Source organism: Bacillus rossius, chromosome 5, assembly GCF_032445375.1.
Source record: "Bacillus rossius redtenbacheri isolate Brsri chromosome 5, Brsri_v3, whole genome shotgun sequence".
NCBI lineage: Eukaryota > Metazoa > Arthropoda > Insecta > Phasmatodea > Bacillidae > Bacillus > Bacillus rossius.
In genome coordinates this window covers 39979636-39993250 of record NC_086333.1, presented here as the reverse complement: position 1 = coordinate 39993250, position 13615 = coordinate 39979636, and the positions used below count along the sequence as shown (strand labels likewise).

Sequence of the window (13615 nt, the reverse complement as noted above, 5' to 3'; positions counted from 1 at the left end):
CCTTTTCTCTCTTTTGAAAATATAAGAAGAATCAAGTGACTCAGAACCTAAGGCACATACTCTAAGTAGTTCTATCAGTCAAATTCAATTTATTGTCAATATTTTTCTTTTGAGCTGGAGCTGTCAACTACACATAACTTATCTGGGAAGCTTAAAACATTGATCTTTCTCAAGCCATAACAAAAGCTACAAGTGTCCTAGATCTTCTGTCGAAACAAACTAATGGCAACCTTAAAATCCTGCATGCTCAAGTAAAGGAATTCGCTGCAAATTCGACATTAAAGAAGAGATTCCAAGAGTTTGTCGCCTTTAAACAGCCCGCAACAACGTCCCTTACAGAAAAGAAGAAGAATACTATCGACAAGCTGTTACCTTACCTTGACGATTTTTGTAATTCACTGAAAGAATGCTTTGAATCTCACAAGAAAACAGTTGCATCCTTACAACACATACTTCCAGAATTTCGTACGAAAACAGATTATGGTTCATTGGAAACTGCTTTCAATTTATACGAAGAAAAAGTTTCACATAAAGAGGTCGTGCAAAAAGTGTTTATGTTGTGAAAAGAAAAGTGGAGTCAGGACAAATCTGAAAATCTTCCCAAAATGTTATTAGGTCTCTAGAAAAATGTGAAAAAACTTTCTACCCTAACGTTTATATTCTCTTGAAGCTACTCGCAGTTCTGCCTGTTTCTGTTGCAACCGCGGGAAGAAGCTTCTCACGTTTAAGAAGATTGAAGACTTACTAAACAAATACTAAATTGGAAAGTAGGCTTTATGGACTAGCATTGCTTTCGATCCATTGAAACATTAAAATAAGCGATGAAGAAGTACTTGACAAGTTTGCTAGTGTACCAAGAAATCTGGACTTCGTTTTGTAAACTGTACATAAAAATGTAAACTTCTTTGTTTATGTATTCACTTTATGACACCGAATATGTAGCTCAAAATTAATAAACCAACATTATTTCCGTTGCACAAAATTTACATTATTGGGTTGTTAGAACCAGAGCAAAAAAATCATTATTAAAAAACATAACACATAAGGTTTGTAAAAATGTAAGGGTAGTGAAGAAAATAATACTAACGCGAATTCAATTAAATATAAATATTTGCGTCTTACAAAACAACGCGCTATCATATAATAAAAAAATAGTTCAGTTCAGTTCTAAAAATTAACGAAAAACTTAAATAAATAATAGTAACAAATATATTGTTTGGTCATATAACATTGCTTAAAACCTCCTGAAAACCATCCATAATCATTTAATGGTAGTCACTTAAAAACAAATTAAAAAACAAGCACAAATAACGGTAAGCATGGTCATATTGCCTCTACCCCCCCCCCCCCCAAATTGTAACCTATATTCGCCACTGCATAACGTCATCCGATTTTATCTTTGGGGCTTTATAAAAGTTCGTGTCTACGTTTCGCCGCTAACTAAATATTTGCCAGAGCTGAGACACAGATTTGAAGAGGCTATTGCTTCTGGTACTCCGGACGTGTTAACCAAAGTGGGGGAAGAATTGGAGTTAAGTTTGGATGTGTGCCGTATAACAAAAGGTGCACATATTGAACATTTGAAGGAGATAAGTTTAGTTTGCCTTAAATTTAATGTATGATTTGATGTGAATAGTCTAAATTTAAGGGTTATAATATTTCATTTAAACTGGGACATTCTTTGATGGAAATCCTGTTAAATTTGAATGAAAATAAGCAAATAAAATACTATAAATTGTGACACTGGTGATTAAGTAAAAAAAAACAATATTATATATAAGGTAATGTTTTGAACATGTGTCTAACTACCAGATCAAGAGCACATAGAAGACGGAATGAAGGTCCCCACTGACGGCATCAAGTCTGAAATCGCTCGTCGCACGTCTGCTCATTCTCTGAAGAAAGAGAAGGACGTGAATTTCAATTTGGAGCAGGTGAATATCTCTTCAGTTGCTTTGTTAGTCATAATAAATAATTGAAAACCTTAATATTTGATTTTTAAAAATCCACCCTCAGTACAGTGTCTGCGTTTTGATTGTTCATATGCAACAAGCATGTCTACTGGATGACATTATGCAGGAACAAACCAACCGACATTATTTAAGAATATAGATAACAATTTTTAAACGATATGATGATTTTTAAAATTTTTTATATTCTTAATATGTAACCATGTGCTTCAGTATAAAAAATGTCTACGAATTTCTTCATTTGTAGTACATTTATTGTTTTAGTTTGGCTCCATTTTTCACAAAACGAAAATAGACAACATCATTTGGTATATTTGTTCTAATGTCATCCAATTATTTTTTAAAGTATAAATTGTAATTAAAAATACTAGAACAACAAAATATTTTATAAAATTTTTATTCATTTATACTTTTTCATGGCACTCCTATAACGATAGAAACTAACAACATTTTGGTTTCTTATAACAGCAAAGGACTATCTTCAGAATTTCAGCCATAATAATTTGTTAGTATCTTTTTTCCAGTGGAAGTGAGCAATTTTCCGGAACTCAAGCAATTATTCATTAGATAGTTTTTCCACACAAGTACAAATATGTGGATATGTATCATATTTTGTGAGTAGTATGAGTGCAGCTTCAATGGAGAATAGCTCAAGTGTGTTGTCGCTTGAAGCGTGAGTCTGTGCTGTGAGACTGTTCATTCAGAGATCAGTTCACTTGCAGAGACGCAAAGACCTAGCCCATTGTGGTAATTTTCATATTACACTTGATTGAAAAATACGTGGTTTGTTGTTTGGAATTCCTTCATCCCCAAAGTTAATTTTAATTTCTTTTGAAAATTCTATATAAACTATATATATATATATATATATATATATATATATATATATATATAAGGTCGTACGTTAAACATTGTAACAATCTCAGTATCCAACAGAAAAAATACAACATATTTATAAAAAATATTAACATTAATTGCCTACCTGTCTACCTAACTAGATTTGCTGCGTAGAATGTAAAATGGTTAGTTTTAGACTACAGAGTCAATTAATAGTGTACATATCTGTTAGCATAGAAATTTCTCAATACAAGGAGACGGTGCATTTTACACTTCAGAGTCAATTAATAGTGTACTTAAATTTAAGCATAGACCGTGCTCAATATAAGGAGACCTTTTTTTTAAACTTATGATGATAGTCAAGCTTGAATAAAATATTAGGAATTGTTTTAGTTGATTAAATATATTCACGAGAGGGACAACTACCTTTTATACGAGGACTATTCGTAAAGTAATCTCATTTTGGTCATTCAAATAATTAACTCAAAAGAATAAGTTTTAATTAACAGTTTTAGTTGACTACAAATCTACTTTACATTTGCCACATAATCGCCATTCAGTTCCAAGCATTTTTCGCAGCGCTCCACCAGTTTCTTTAACACCTCTGCTTAGAATTGCGCCGCCTGGAAATCAAACGATTTGACAATATAATTATAGTAAATTTGCTGTTATTTGTGTCCCACTATTCATTTAATCAATCAAAAGGACACTAGCCATAATTTTTCGACTCGAGTACGGGGATTGTTTCAACGTTTTCCGGAGATGTTTACTAAGCGCCTGTACTTAGTCTACACGCATTACGTATTTGAAGTCCATAATGCCTATTTCAAGGCATCCTTTCCATTCCCAGGCGGCGAACCTCTATGCAGAGGGGTTACAGAAAAGTGTTTGGAACTGAATTACAATTATTTGAGAAATGGTAAGTAGATATCTAGAAAACTAAATCTGTCATTAATTTCATTTCTCATGAGTTATTTTTAACGTCCAAACGGAGCTTACTTTACGAATAGCCCTCGCAGTACAAGGTAAGGACGCAGTTGCAAAACAAGACATTACATTAGTAAGAAATTGGCCTTGGAATATTAAGAACTTCATGGTCGCAAACAATAAAACAATAAAAATACAAATTTTTAGAAAAGAAAATTTTAAATCGTGAATTTAAGTATTTGAAGAAATATAAATTTTCCCTTCAAAAGAATTGTGCGCGCACCTATGGACACGCGTTAGAAGTTATACCTTTATTTGTTGTTTTAATGTGTCTATTGGACCTCAAGTTTAAGTTAAAAAAACTTCATATTATATAAAGCTGAGTTCGTAATGTTATAGAGAACATACATAATTGTGAATATCCCTGACGCCATTATTGTTCCAAAATAATAAATTACAGGTATTTATAAAGTTGTGATTATAAACAATGTTGTAACTATTGAAGTTTACAATGTGCATTCCAGGATATTTGAATGCAATACGTTTAGTACATCCCTTGATGTTCACGAAAATTAATATATACAGGTGGATGGTATCACACATGGGTCCACCATCTTAACGAATTCAGCTCGAGGCTGCAGCAAAAACGCGCATGCGCAGTGAAGTTTCAACCTGTTAATGCGCGCGCATTTCATTGCATACTGAAATACCACCATCAACTCACCTAAGTGTAAGTTGAAAAATGAAATGTGTACTCGCCAGAGATGCGTAACATCTAACCTTGGGAACAAGCAAATTTATGTCTTCTCATGTTGCAAAGACATTTATAATACGGAACTCAGACACTATTCAATGCAGAATCTTTAAAATAATGTTAAACGTGATAAAAAAAACCTAAATTGTGTTTACAAATACATTTCTTGACGCTAATCACACGTAGTATCCACACTTATCACTACAAGTTGTTGTCGGAGCAACTACGTCCACTATTAAATCATTTGATTAGCAAACCAAAAATTTAAACTGTACAATGAAACGGCCTCAATAAAAGCGAAAACGACTTAACAAATTACCAAACCCCGGCTTCTGACCTGATTTGCGACAAGATTATAAAAATACTGTCCAAATTATCGAAATTAATTAAACAGTTAATATTGCAGTGAGTAAAAAAAATGATATTACAGATATAAATATTAATAGTATAAAATGTACGCATTAAATAGTAACTCAAGAGTTTTAGATAAGCGAATGCGCGAGAATTGATTTGTTTTGTTTTCTCGCTTGCAGTGCTACCTACGACTACTGAGCGTAAAGCATTTTGTGTTCTGCCGTTTGCTGAGAGTGAATCTGTAATTTCAGTTCAACGTGCGTTCCCCACTGGAATCTGTTTGTACGAGAGTGGTTGAACGTCGGTTAAGTCCCTGGTCGTTGGATTGGTCGTAATGAGTTTTTTTTTCTCTGGCCTCCACGAACACCTGACATGACTCCGTGCGATTTTGTCCTTTTGGGACTTTATAAAAGATCGTGTCCACGTTCCGCTGCTACCTAAAGATTTTCCAGAGTCGAGACACAGAACTGAAGAAGCTATTGCTTCCATTACTCCGGACGTGTTAGTCAAATTGTTGGAAGAAATGGAATCAGGTTGGATGTGTGCAGTATAATTAAAGTGCACATATTGACTATTTTTGTAAGAATCTGACGTATTAATTGTTGTAATTGAATACGATTTATATTGGGGCTTTTTTTTTTAGGGAAATTCTGTATAAATTTTTGCTTTGGCTTTGTGAACTTTGGTTCGCGCCATCCGCCATAGATAACAGCACCGTCTGTTACACATCCCCGTTCTTTCACTGCCGTTCCGCTACACCGAGAGCTGAGATGTCCCTGGGGCACGGGGTCGCGCTTAGTGGTGGCGTGTGTGTAGCCCAGGGGCGCAGACGGGGGGGGGGGGGGAGGGGGGGGGGGGTTAGGGGTTCAAACCACCCCCCCCCCCCTTTAGCACCAAATCTTTAATTAATTTCTTATTCATCACTCAAACAAATTTCATATTAAAATTAATAAAATTTTTACCATTACAATATTTAAATTTAAGAACCGAAAACTGCTAAAATAGCACTATTTTAAACCTTAAAATCCAAATTTTCCCAGGGGAGGACCCCGGACACCCCCACTATGATACAGGGAGGCCATGCTTCATAACACCCCCCCATAAACAAATCCTGGCTACGCAACTGGTGTGGCCACATCGGCGGTGTCGTGTGTGTGGCGACCTCGATGGTGGCGTGAGTGTGGCGACCTCGATGGTGGCTTGTGTGTGGCGACCACGATGGTGGCGTGAGTGTGGCGACCTCGATGGTGGCGTGAGTGTGGCGACCTCGATGGTGGCGTGAGTGTGGCGACCTCGATGGTGGCGTGAGTGTGGCGACCTCGGGGGTGGCGTGAGTGTGGCGACCTCGATGGTGGCGTGAGTGTGGCGACCTCGATGGTGGCGTGAGTGTGGCGACCTCGATGGTGGCGTGAGTGTGGCGACCTCGATAGTGGCGTGAGTGTGGCGACCTCGATGGTGGCGTGTGTGTGGTGACCTCGATGGTGGCGTGAGTGTGGCGACCTCGGGGGTGGCGTGAGTGTGGCGACCTCGATGGTGGCGTGAGTGTGGCGACCTCGATGGTGGCGTGAGTGTGGCGACCTCAGGGGTGGCGTGAGTGTGGCGACCTCGATGGTGGCGTGAGTGTGGCGACCTCGGGGGTGGCGTGAGTGTGGCGACCTCGATGGTGGCGTGAGTGTGGCGACCTCGATGGTGGCGTGAGTGTGGCGACCTCGATGGTGGCGTGAGTGTGGCGACCTCGATGGTGGCGTGAGTGTGGCGACCTCGATGGTGGCGTGTGTGTGGTGACCTCGATGGTGGCGTGAGTGTGGCGACCTCGGGGGTGGCGTGAGTGTGGCGACCTCGATGGTGGCGTGAGTGTGGCGACCTCGATGGTGGCGTGAGTGTGGCGACCTCGATGGTGGCGTGAGTGTGGCGACCTCGATGGTGGCGTGAGTGTGGCGACCTCGACGGTGGCGTGAGTGTGGCGACCTCGATGGTGGCGTGAGTGTGGCGACCTCGATGGTGGCGTGAGTGTGGCGACCTCGATGGTGGCGTGAGTGTGGCGACCTCGATGGTGGCGTGAGTGTGGCGACCTCGATGGTGGCGTGAGTGTGGCGATCTCGATGGTGGCGTGAGTGTGACGACCTCGATGGTGGCGTGAGTGTGGCGACCTCGATGGTGGCATGAGTGTGGCGACCTCGATGGTGGCGTGAGTGTGGCGACCTCGATTGTGGCGTGAGTGTGGCGACCTCGATGGTGGCGTGAGTGTGGCGACCTCGATGGTGGCGTGAGTGTGGCGACCTCGATGGTGGCGTGTGTGTGGTGACCTCGATGGTGGCGTGAGTGTGGCGACCTCGATGGTGGCGTGAGTGTGGTGACCTCGATGGTGGCGTGAGTGTGGCGACCTCGATGGTGGCGTGAGTGTGGCGACCTCGATGGTGGCGTGAGTGTGGCGATCTCGATGGTGGCGTGAGTGTGGCGATCTCGATGGTGGCGTGAGTGTGGCGACCTCGATGGTGGCGTGAGTGTGGCGATCTCGATGGTGGCGTGAGTGTGGCGACCTCGATGGTGGCGTGAGTGTGGCGATCTCGATGGTGGCGTGAGTGTGGCGACCTCGATGGTGGCGTGAGTGTGGCGATCTCGATGGTGGCGTGAGTGTGGCGATCTCGATGGTGGCGTGAGTGTGGCGACCTCGATGGTGGCGTGAGTGTGGCCATCTCGATGGTGGCGTGAGTGTGGCGATCTCGATGGTGGCGTGAGTGTGGCGATCTCGATGGTGGCGTGAGTGTGGCGATCTCGATGGTGGCGTGAGTGTGGCGACCTCGATGGTGGCGTGAGTGTGGCGACCTCGATGGTGGCGTGAGTTTGGCGAACTTGGTGGTGGCGTGTGTGTGGCGACCTCGGCGGCGGCGTGTGTGGAGGGAGGCCGAGAGCTGGTCGCTGTGGGCGCAGGACGACGGGGAGTACGACGTGCCGTTCGCGCGTGTGATGGCGCTCACCGCCCCCGAGTGGCTGTGCAACTCCGTGGGCTGCCTGGCGGCTCTGCTGGTCGGCTCCGCGCTGCCCGGGTTCGCTGTGCTCTTCGGCGAGGTCTACCGGGTGCGTCATCGACCCGCTCAAGCCTCTCAGACTCCTGCGACACCCTCGCGTCTCCATCTGAGACGCAGAAACCCGCATGCCATTCAATACAACTCCTTGGACATACGTCATTTGCATTTTTTGCATCACAGAGAAAAAAGGTTCGTTTGAATCAAACAAATATTTGTTTATGTGTGGCGAAACAAATATCTACTTGCTGTAACAAAATTTTTTTTTTTTAGCTAAAACCAAACTTGGTAATTAACAAAATTGATTTGGTACACCTAACCAAATATACAACAGTTGAATTGACAAAATCATTTTGTTTGGGTCAACAGAATCTTTCCTACTACAAAATATTTGTTTGAATTAACAAAATATATTTATTTCGCCATATGCAAACAAATGTTTTGTTGAGGCAAAGAAACCTTTCTCTCAGTGGCACTGTTTCGTCACAGGGAAAAATATTCAAGATCGCAAATTAAGAAATAAAAAATGGTTGTGCCTGATGACGGGAACAGATGCCAGTTCCCGAAACGTCGCAACTGTTTTGTCATAGGAGACATTCATCGTTTGTGTTCGCATATTTGCTGCGTTGTCCAGGTTTTTTTTGTCTGCCTGTATTTACTGTTATTGTTATTGTTGTTAGCCCACTGTGTTCGTCTGTGATGTGTTTATTTTCTTCGTGACTAAATTTCTTCCACACAATTTCATGTGCTGCCTGATATTTAAGTTTGAACGTGTTTTTCTGTGCTGCCTGCGTTGTTTTGTCCATAATACCTGTTTAGCTATGTACATCGTTGTGTTTATATGTTTGACAGAGCTGATTTAGGATTGTTCTCTATTTCTTTATTTGTGTTCTTGAATTTTGTTTCCATAACAAATAGTGCAAAACTGCAAAGGCGTATGTCCAAGACATTTTATTAAATCAAAGATTCCCATTGCATGAATCGTTTAAAGAACGTAGAAATATAAATACACCTACTTGCTTTCAACAGTTTTCGGGCCATTACAATTTTCGGGCCATAACAATTTTCTACCATTATGGTTTTCAAGCGATTTTCGTTAAAGCATGGTTTATTTTATGATGGAAAGTCTGAAGTTAATAATATTGCTGGATGCTACAAATAGTTTACTCTACGTCGACATTGTCGTTTGGTATAATTATATAATTTTCTATAAATGACTAAAACTTTAGACCCTACGTAACGATCTTTGTAAAACACTTAATATGTGATATGTACTTTGACAAAAGGTTTTAAAATAAAATAATAAAATATATACGTATATGTCATAAAAATGTAGAAGCTAACCTCACCTTAAATATTTATTTTTAATGTGTTTTTTATGCAAATAATCCGCAGCAATATAACAATCATTTCTGAAAAAATACTTAATATTTGTTGATGAACACTATAAAATTTATATGTTACACAATGATATTAGACTTTAACACTCACATTATTCAGCATGCATTTACTTTAGTGTATTTCTGAGAGTGGAGATTAAGTATTATTTTTAAGGGTACCTAATTCATTAAGATCATAGAATAATTAAGACATTAAATTTGGCAGCATATTGGCTCTTAAAATTCCTGGTAGTTATACATTTGGCGATTTGGCTACGTAAATTTTACCGAGAACCAAAATAAGATCGTTTTGAACAACCTATAAATATATTTAAAATAAAATGTTTTCAAATAACATTTACTAAACTTTTTTGATCAAATGATTTAAAAAAAATGTTCTCAAATGTGTTTGAATATGTCTAAAAAAAAAAAAAAAAACTCCACCATGAAGAGGAAACAAGTGAATCAATTTTCAGCAGCATGTCTGCTGTTAATTTCGAAAGTTAAGAGGCGGAAGTAACGTAATGTTATGCACTGAAAATTTTACATTCATGTTGCTCCCAAACTAAAACGTTATTCATGTACTTATAGTCACTGTTTTAAATATTTATATTAATTTATTTTGAAAATATTTTACAAAGCAGTAGATTAAATTTTACCTAATATGTAAGTTTTGCTTTTTAGATGAAATAAAGAAACGTGAATATTGCATTTGTTACAGGTTCTGTCCCTGGTTGATGTTGATGAAATCATCTACAGCACACGAACTTTTTGCATACTGTTCGTCGCTATTGGCTTAGTTACCGGTTTTGGGACATTTTTTCAGGTAAAATAAAATTATCTTGCTAGCATGCGGAAAAGGGTGTAATTTCTAAATTAATGTTCACATGTGTATTGTTTCCTTAAAAACACATTTTAGCAGTTATTTTTAAACATACACGATAGATCTGTTAGAAACAAATTGGAGGCGATATTTCTGAAGGATGAAAAATTATAAAACAATATTGGAACTCCAGAAGTTGTTAGAGAGACACGTGTTTTAGACTTATGCACTAAGTGTGGTTTTATTAAAAGTAAATAAAACAATTTATAAATAAGAATAAACCAATTTGGTAGTACTGGATGAAACCGAAATTAATTTAAAATTTTAGTATATATAATTTTTATGAATTACAAATATTTCTGAAACTTTATATCCATTCAGTCAATAAATGTTAATAATTTTTGCATAAATTATTGATATGAATAATATTTACATTGGTTTACATGCACTGGGGTCATGCTTATAATTTTTTTGGGACACAATAATTAATTGTAAATATTGTAATAATGTTGATATTTCCTTTTTGTTATTTCCTCACAGAAATTCATAATGGAAAATCTGATAACGGGGAGTGTAATCTATATATATGTCATTGACATATAACAGCTTTAGAAAACAATATAAATTGTGAAACGAGTGATTGTATGTATGCCTCAAATATTGATTATCTGATTACTCATAAAACAGAAAGGAGATAAAAGGAAATTTACGTTTTCGACTACTTCACAGATTGTAGTTTAAACAAAAATATATATATTTTTTTCATTCACGAGTATGCCCCGTTTTAATTATTGCAAATTATTTGTGAAAAAAGCCAGACAATTCAAATAATATTAATTTTAATGACACACACAGCCATATTTGTCAGAATTAATATTTTGTTTACCGCATTTTAACAGATTTTGGAGTTTTCCAGTGTTACTGTCCCCCCCCCCCCCCCTTCCCTACAAATTATTTAGTTATATATTTCATGCGGTTTAATCTTTATTGAAGTTACGAATTTCAGAATTCAGCGAAAAACCTTATCTATTATGTGGCACATAGAAGGAAATTAACGTAAATTGATTTTAAAACTTATGAAATGTCGTCAGAGATAGTAACATCCAATAACACAGGGCATAAATACTCGGAAAGGAATAGGCCACGCATGAACTACGGTAAGGAACCGACCCGGCATGGGCGTAGATACCGTAGAGCCCGTAGATCCCGTAGATCCCGTAGATCCCACCCCTCTACTGTAGATCTAAGAAGCGCCTCGCTGAGGTACCGCTTGTGTTTGCAAAAATCATGACCGTGAAAAAAAGGGTCTGATAAACGTAAAAACTCAAAACTATGTTTTATGGTTAAAATTTCTGTGTATCTTATTTCTGCTTATTGGATGCACGTAGACCAAAATATGGGCAGTGCACAACAGAGATGACTTGTGTCAGGTCAAACCCAGGCGTTGCGAACCCTGCAGATTTGAACCCAGAAAATGCGTGGAGATATAAAGAGGGCACTCCAGTGTTTCGGGGGAACTACGCAACCCGCGTTAACCTCATAAGATTCAATGCTATTTTCATTTTGCTTATAACTAATTAATATAGATTTTGAAATGATGCTTGCTTGATATGTAAGACAACGATGCTCTTATCAAAGCCCCTTTCTTCAAAAACGTGCATAAATTATGGTTCAAACCTAGACAATACACTTATGCATATTAGTAAAGATTAGTATAAAACCATAATTTATGCACGATTTTTAAGAAAGGGGCTTTGATAAGAGCATCGTTGTCTTATATATCAAGCAAGCATCATTTCGGAATCTATATTAGTTAATTGGTTTCAAGCAAAATGAAAATAGCATTGAATGTTATGAGGTTAACGCGGGTTGCGTAGTGCCCCTGAAACACTGGAGTGGCCTCTTAAGTGCCCGATGGAGGATCAAGGTCGCTACGGGAGGCGGACCTGGTTCCACCGGCTGGTGAGGGGCGGCGCAGTTGAAGGCGGAGGGGTGCCGGCCTGCGCAGATGTACGCGTTCGGCAAGGCGGGCGTGAAGCTGACCTCGCGGCTGCGCGTCGACACCCTGCAGGCAGTCCTGCGCCAGGAGATGGGGTGGTTCGACGACGAGAGGAACCGCGTGGGGGTGCTGTGCGCGCGCCTCTCCGGCGACGCGGCCAGCGTGCACGGGGTGAGCCCTGTCCCTGGCCGCGACCCGCCTGGCCGACTGCCGCTAGGGCTGCCCACCTCGGCTGCCAGCCCGCAGCTCTGTAACACCTTTGAATATATATACTGTATAGAAGTCGCCAGCCCAGGTTAAAATTTCTAATACGGTTTTGAGGTAGTTGGTTAATTCACCGCCGCAATCGCCACCATCTCTAGGACATCGACTTGTGGCGGTCCCTAGCGGGCAAGTGTCGAGCTCTTCAAACACCCCTTCCCCACCCTCCCGCAAACATGCGTTGTCATCCACCCACCCGCTCTCTCTCTACCCCACCTCTCATCCCTACCAGTTTTGTGACGCACAAAATCCCGTTGAACGACCTTGAGCTGCAGTGAATGTTGGGTAGGGGGTGCGGGGGAATGACAGCGGGTGACAGTGCTGCGCTCTAACGTGTAAATAACAACCTGAGACGATACAGGGCGGGACGGCAGCGCCGTGCAGCGGTGAAGTTCCCAAGCTGCTCATCATACGCTCCTGAAAAACGTAGAGTAAATCCTATCCACTCGCGACTTCTATACAGTATATATATATTCAAAGGTAACACTTAACTCCAAAACTACAGCAGACACTATCCACCCGTCCGAACATACGGTTAGGGCGAATCTCTTCACTTGCGGGAAAAGCATACGTATTTGAAAAAATCCTGGATACTACAAAGGATATGTGTTAAGGAAAAAGTTTTATAGTGAAATAAAATTAATATACTTAGATACTAAAAAGTTGTTTGCAATTTAACCAATTTCAGCTTGAATAAATTTGATGTGATTTTCGTATCTCAAAAGAGGTTGCCGAAAATCCGGAGCTGTATCAATTTCAAGGGGGATTTAATTTCTTCCCCTTGAAAAAAAATATTAATTCGAACTTGTAACTAAGGAACATTCTTGCGTCAGGTATTTCATTAAAAAATACTGTAAGAGTTCTGGTCAAATATTTTGTGACTTTGAAACTACCTGTTAACGCTCTGTAATCGCCTTTCCGGAGGCAAAATTCACTTGGCGGTCACTGGGTTTCGCCTACTTGTCAAGGTCGCATGCATGGCCCATTCATGTTCACCATCATTTCGTAGTTTAATATGTTCGGTCCCAAACAATTCTTAAAAAAAAATATGGCTTATAAATTTTATGCGATTGGTAATATAGAACTGTTTCCCTAGTTTTCTTTATTGTCTAAATTTTTATCTTAATAAATTAGCTATTAGAGAATGATTGCGTAGAAATGTGTTTATTGATGTGAACATTATTAATCGTAAAAATACGGATTGTGTTATTTCCAGTCTGAATGTCAGAATATTTGTCACGCGAGATTATGACATCCCAACTAATATGATCAATTCGCAAGTGAG

The 13615-nt window shown here is 39.8% G+C and overlaps 1 protein-coding gene across 1 annotated transcript in view; it reads left to right on the top strand.

Moving 5' to 3' along the window:
- LOC134532242 (multidrug resistance protein homolog 49-like) overlaps positions 1-13615 on the top strand; it is a 140973-nt gene that overhangs the window by 99708 nt on the left and 27650 nt on the right. Inside the window, exons 14-17 of the mRNA XM_063368663.1 lie at positions 1813-1934; positions 7774-7920; positions 9969-10073; positions 12079-12240. Of these exons, the coding sequence (XP_063224733.1) occupies positions 1813-1934; positions 7774-7920; positions 9969-10073; positions 12079-12240 (536 nt within the window). The remainder of the gene's footprint in view (positions 1-1812; positions 1935-7773; positions 7921-9968; positions 10074-12078; positions 12241-13615) is intronic.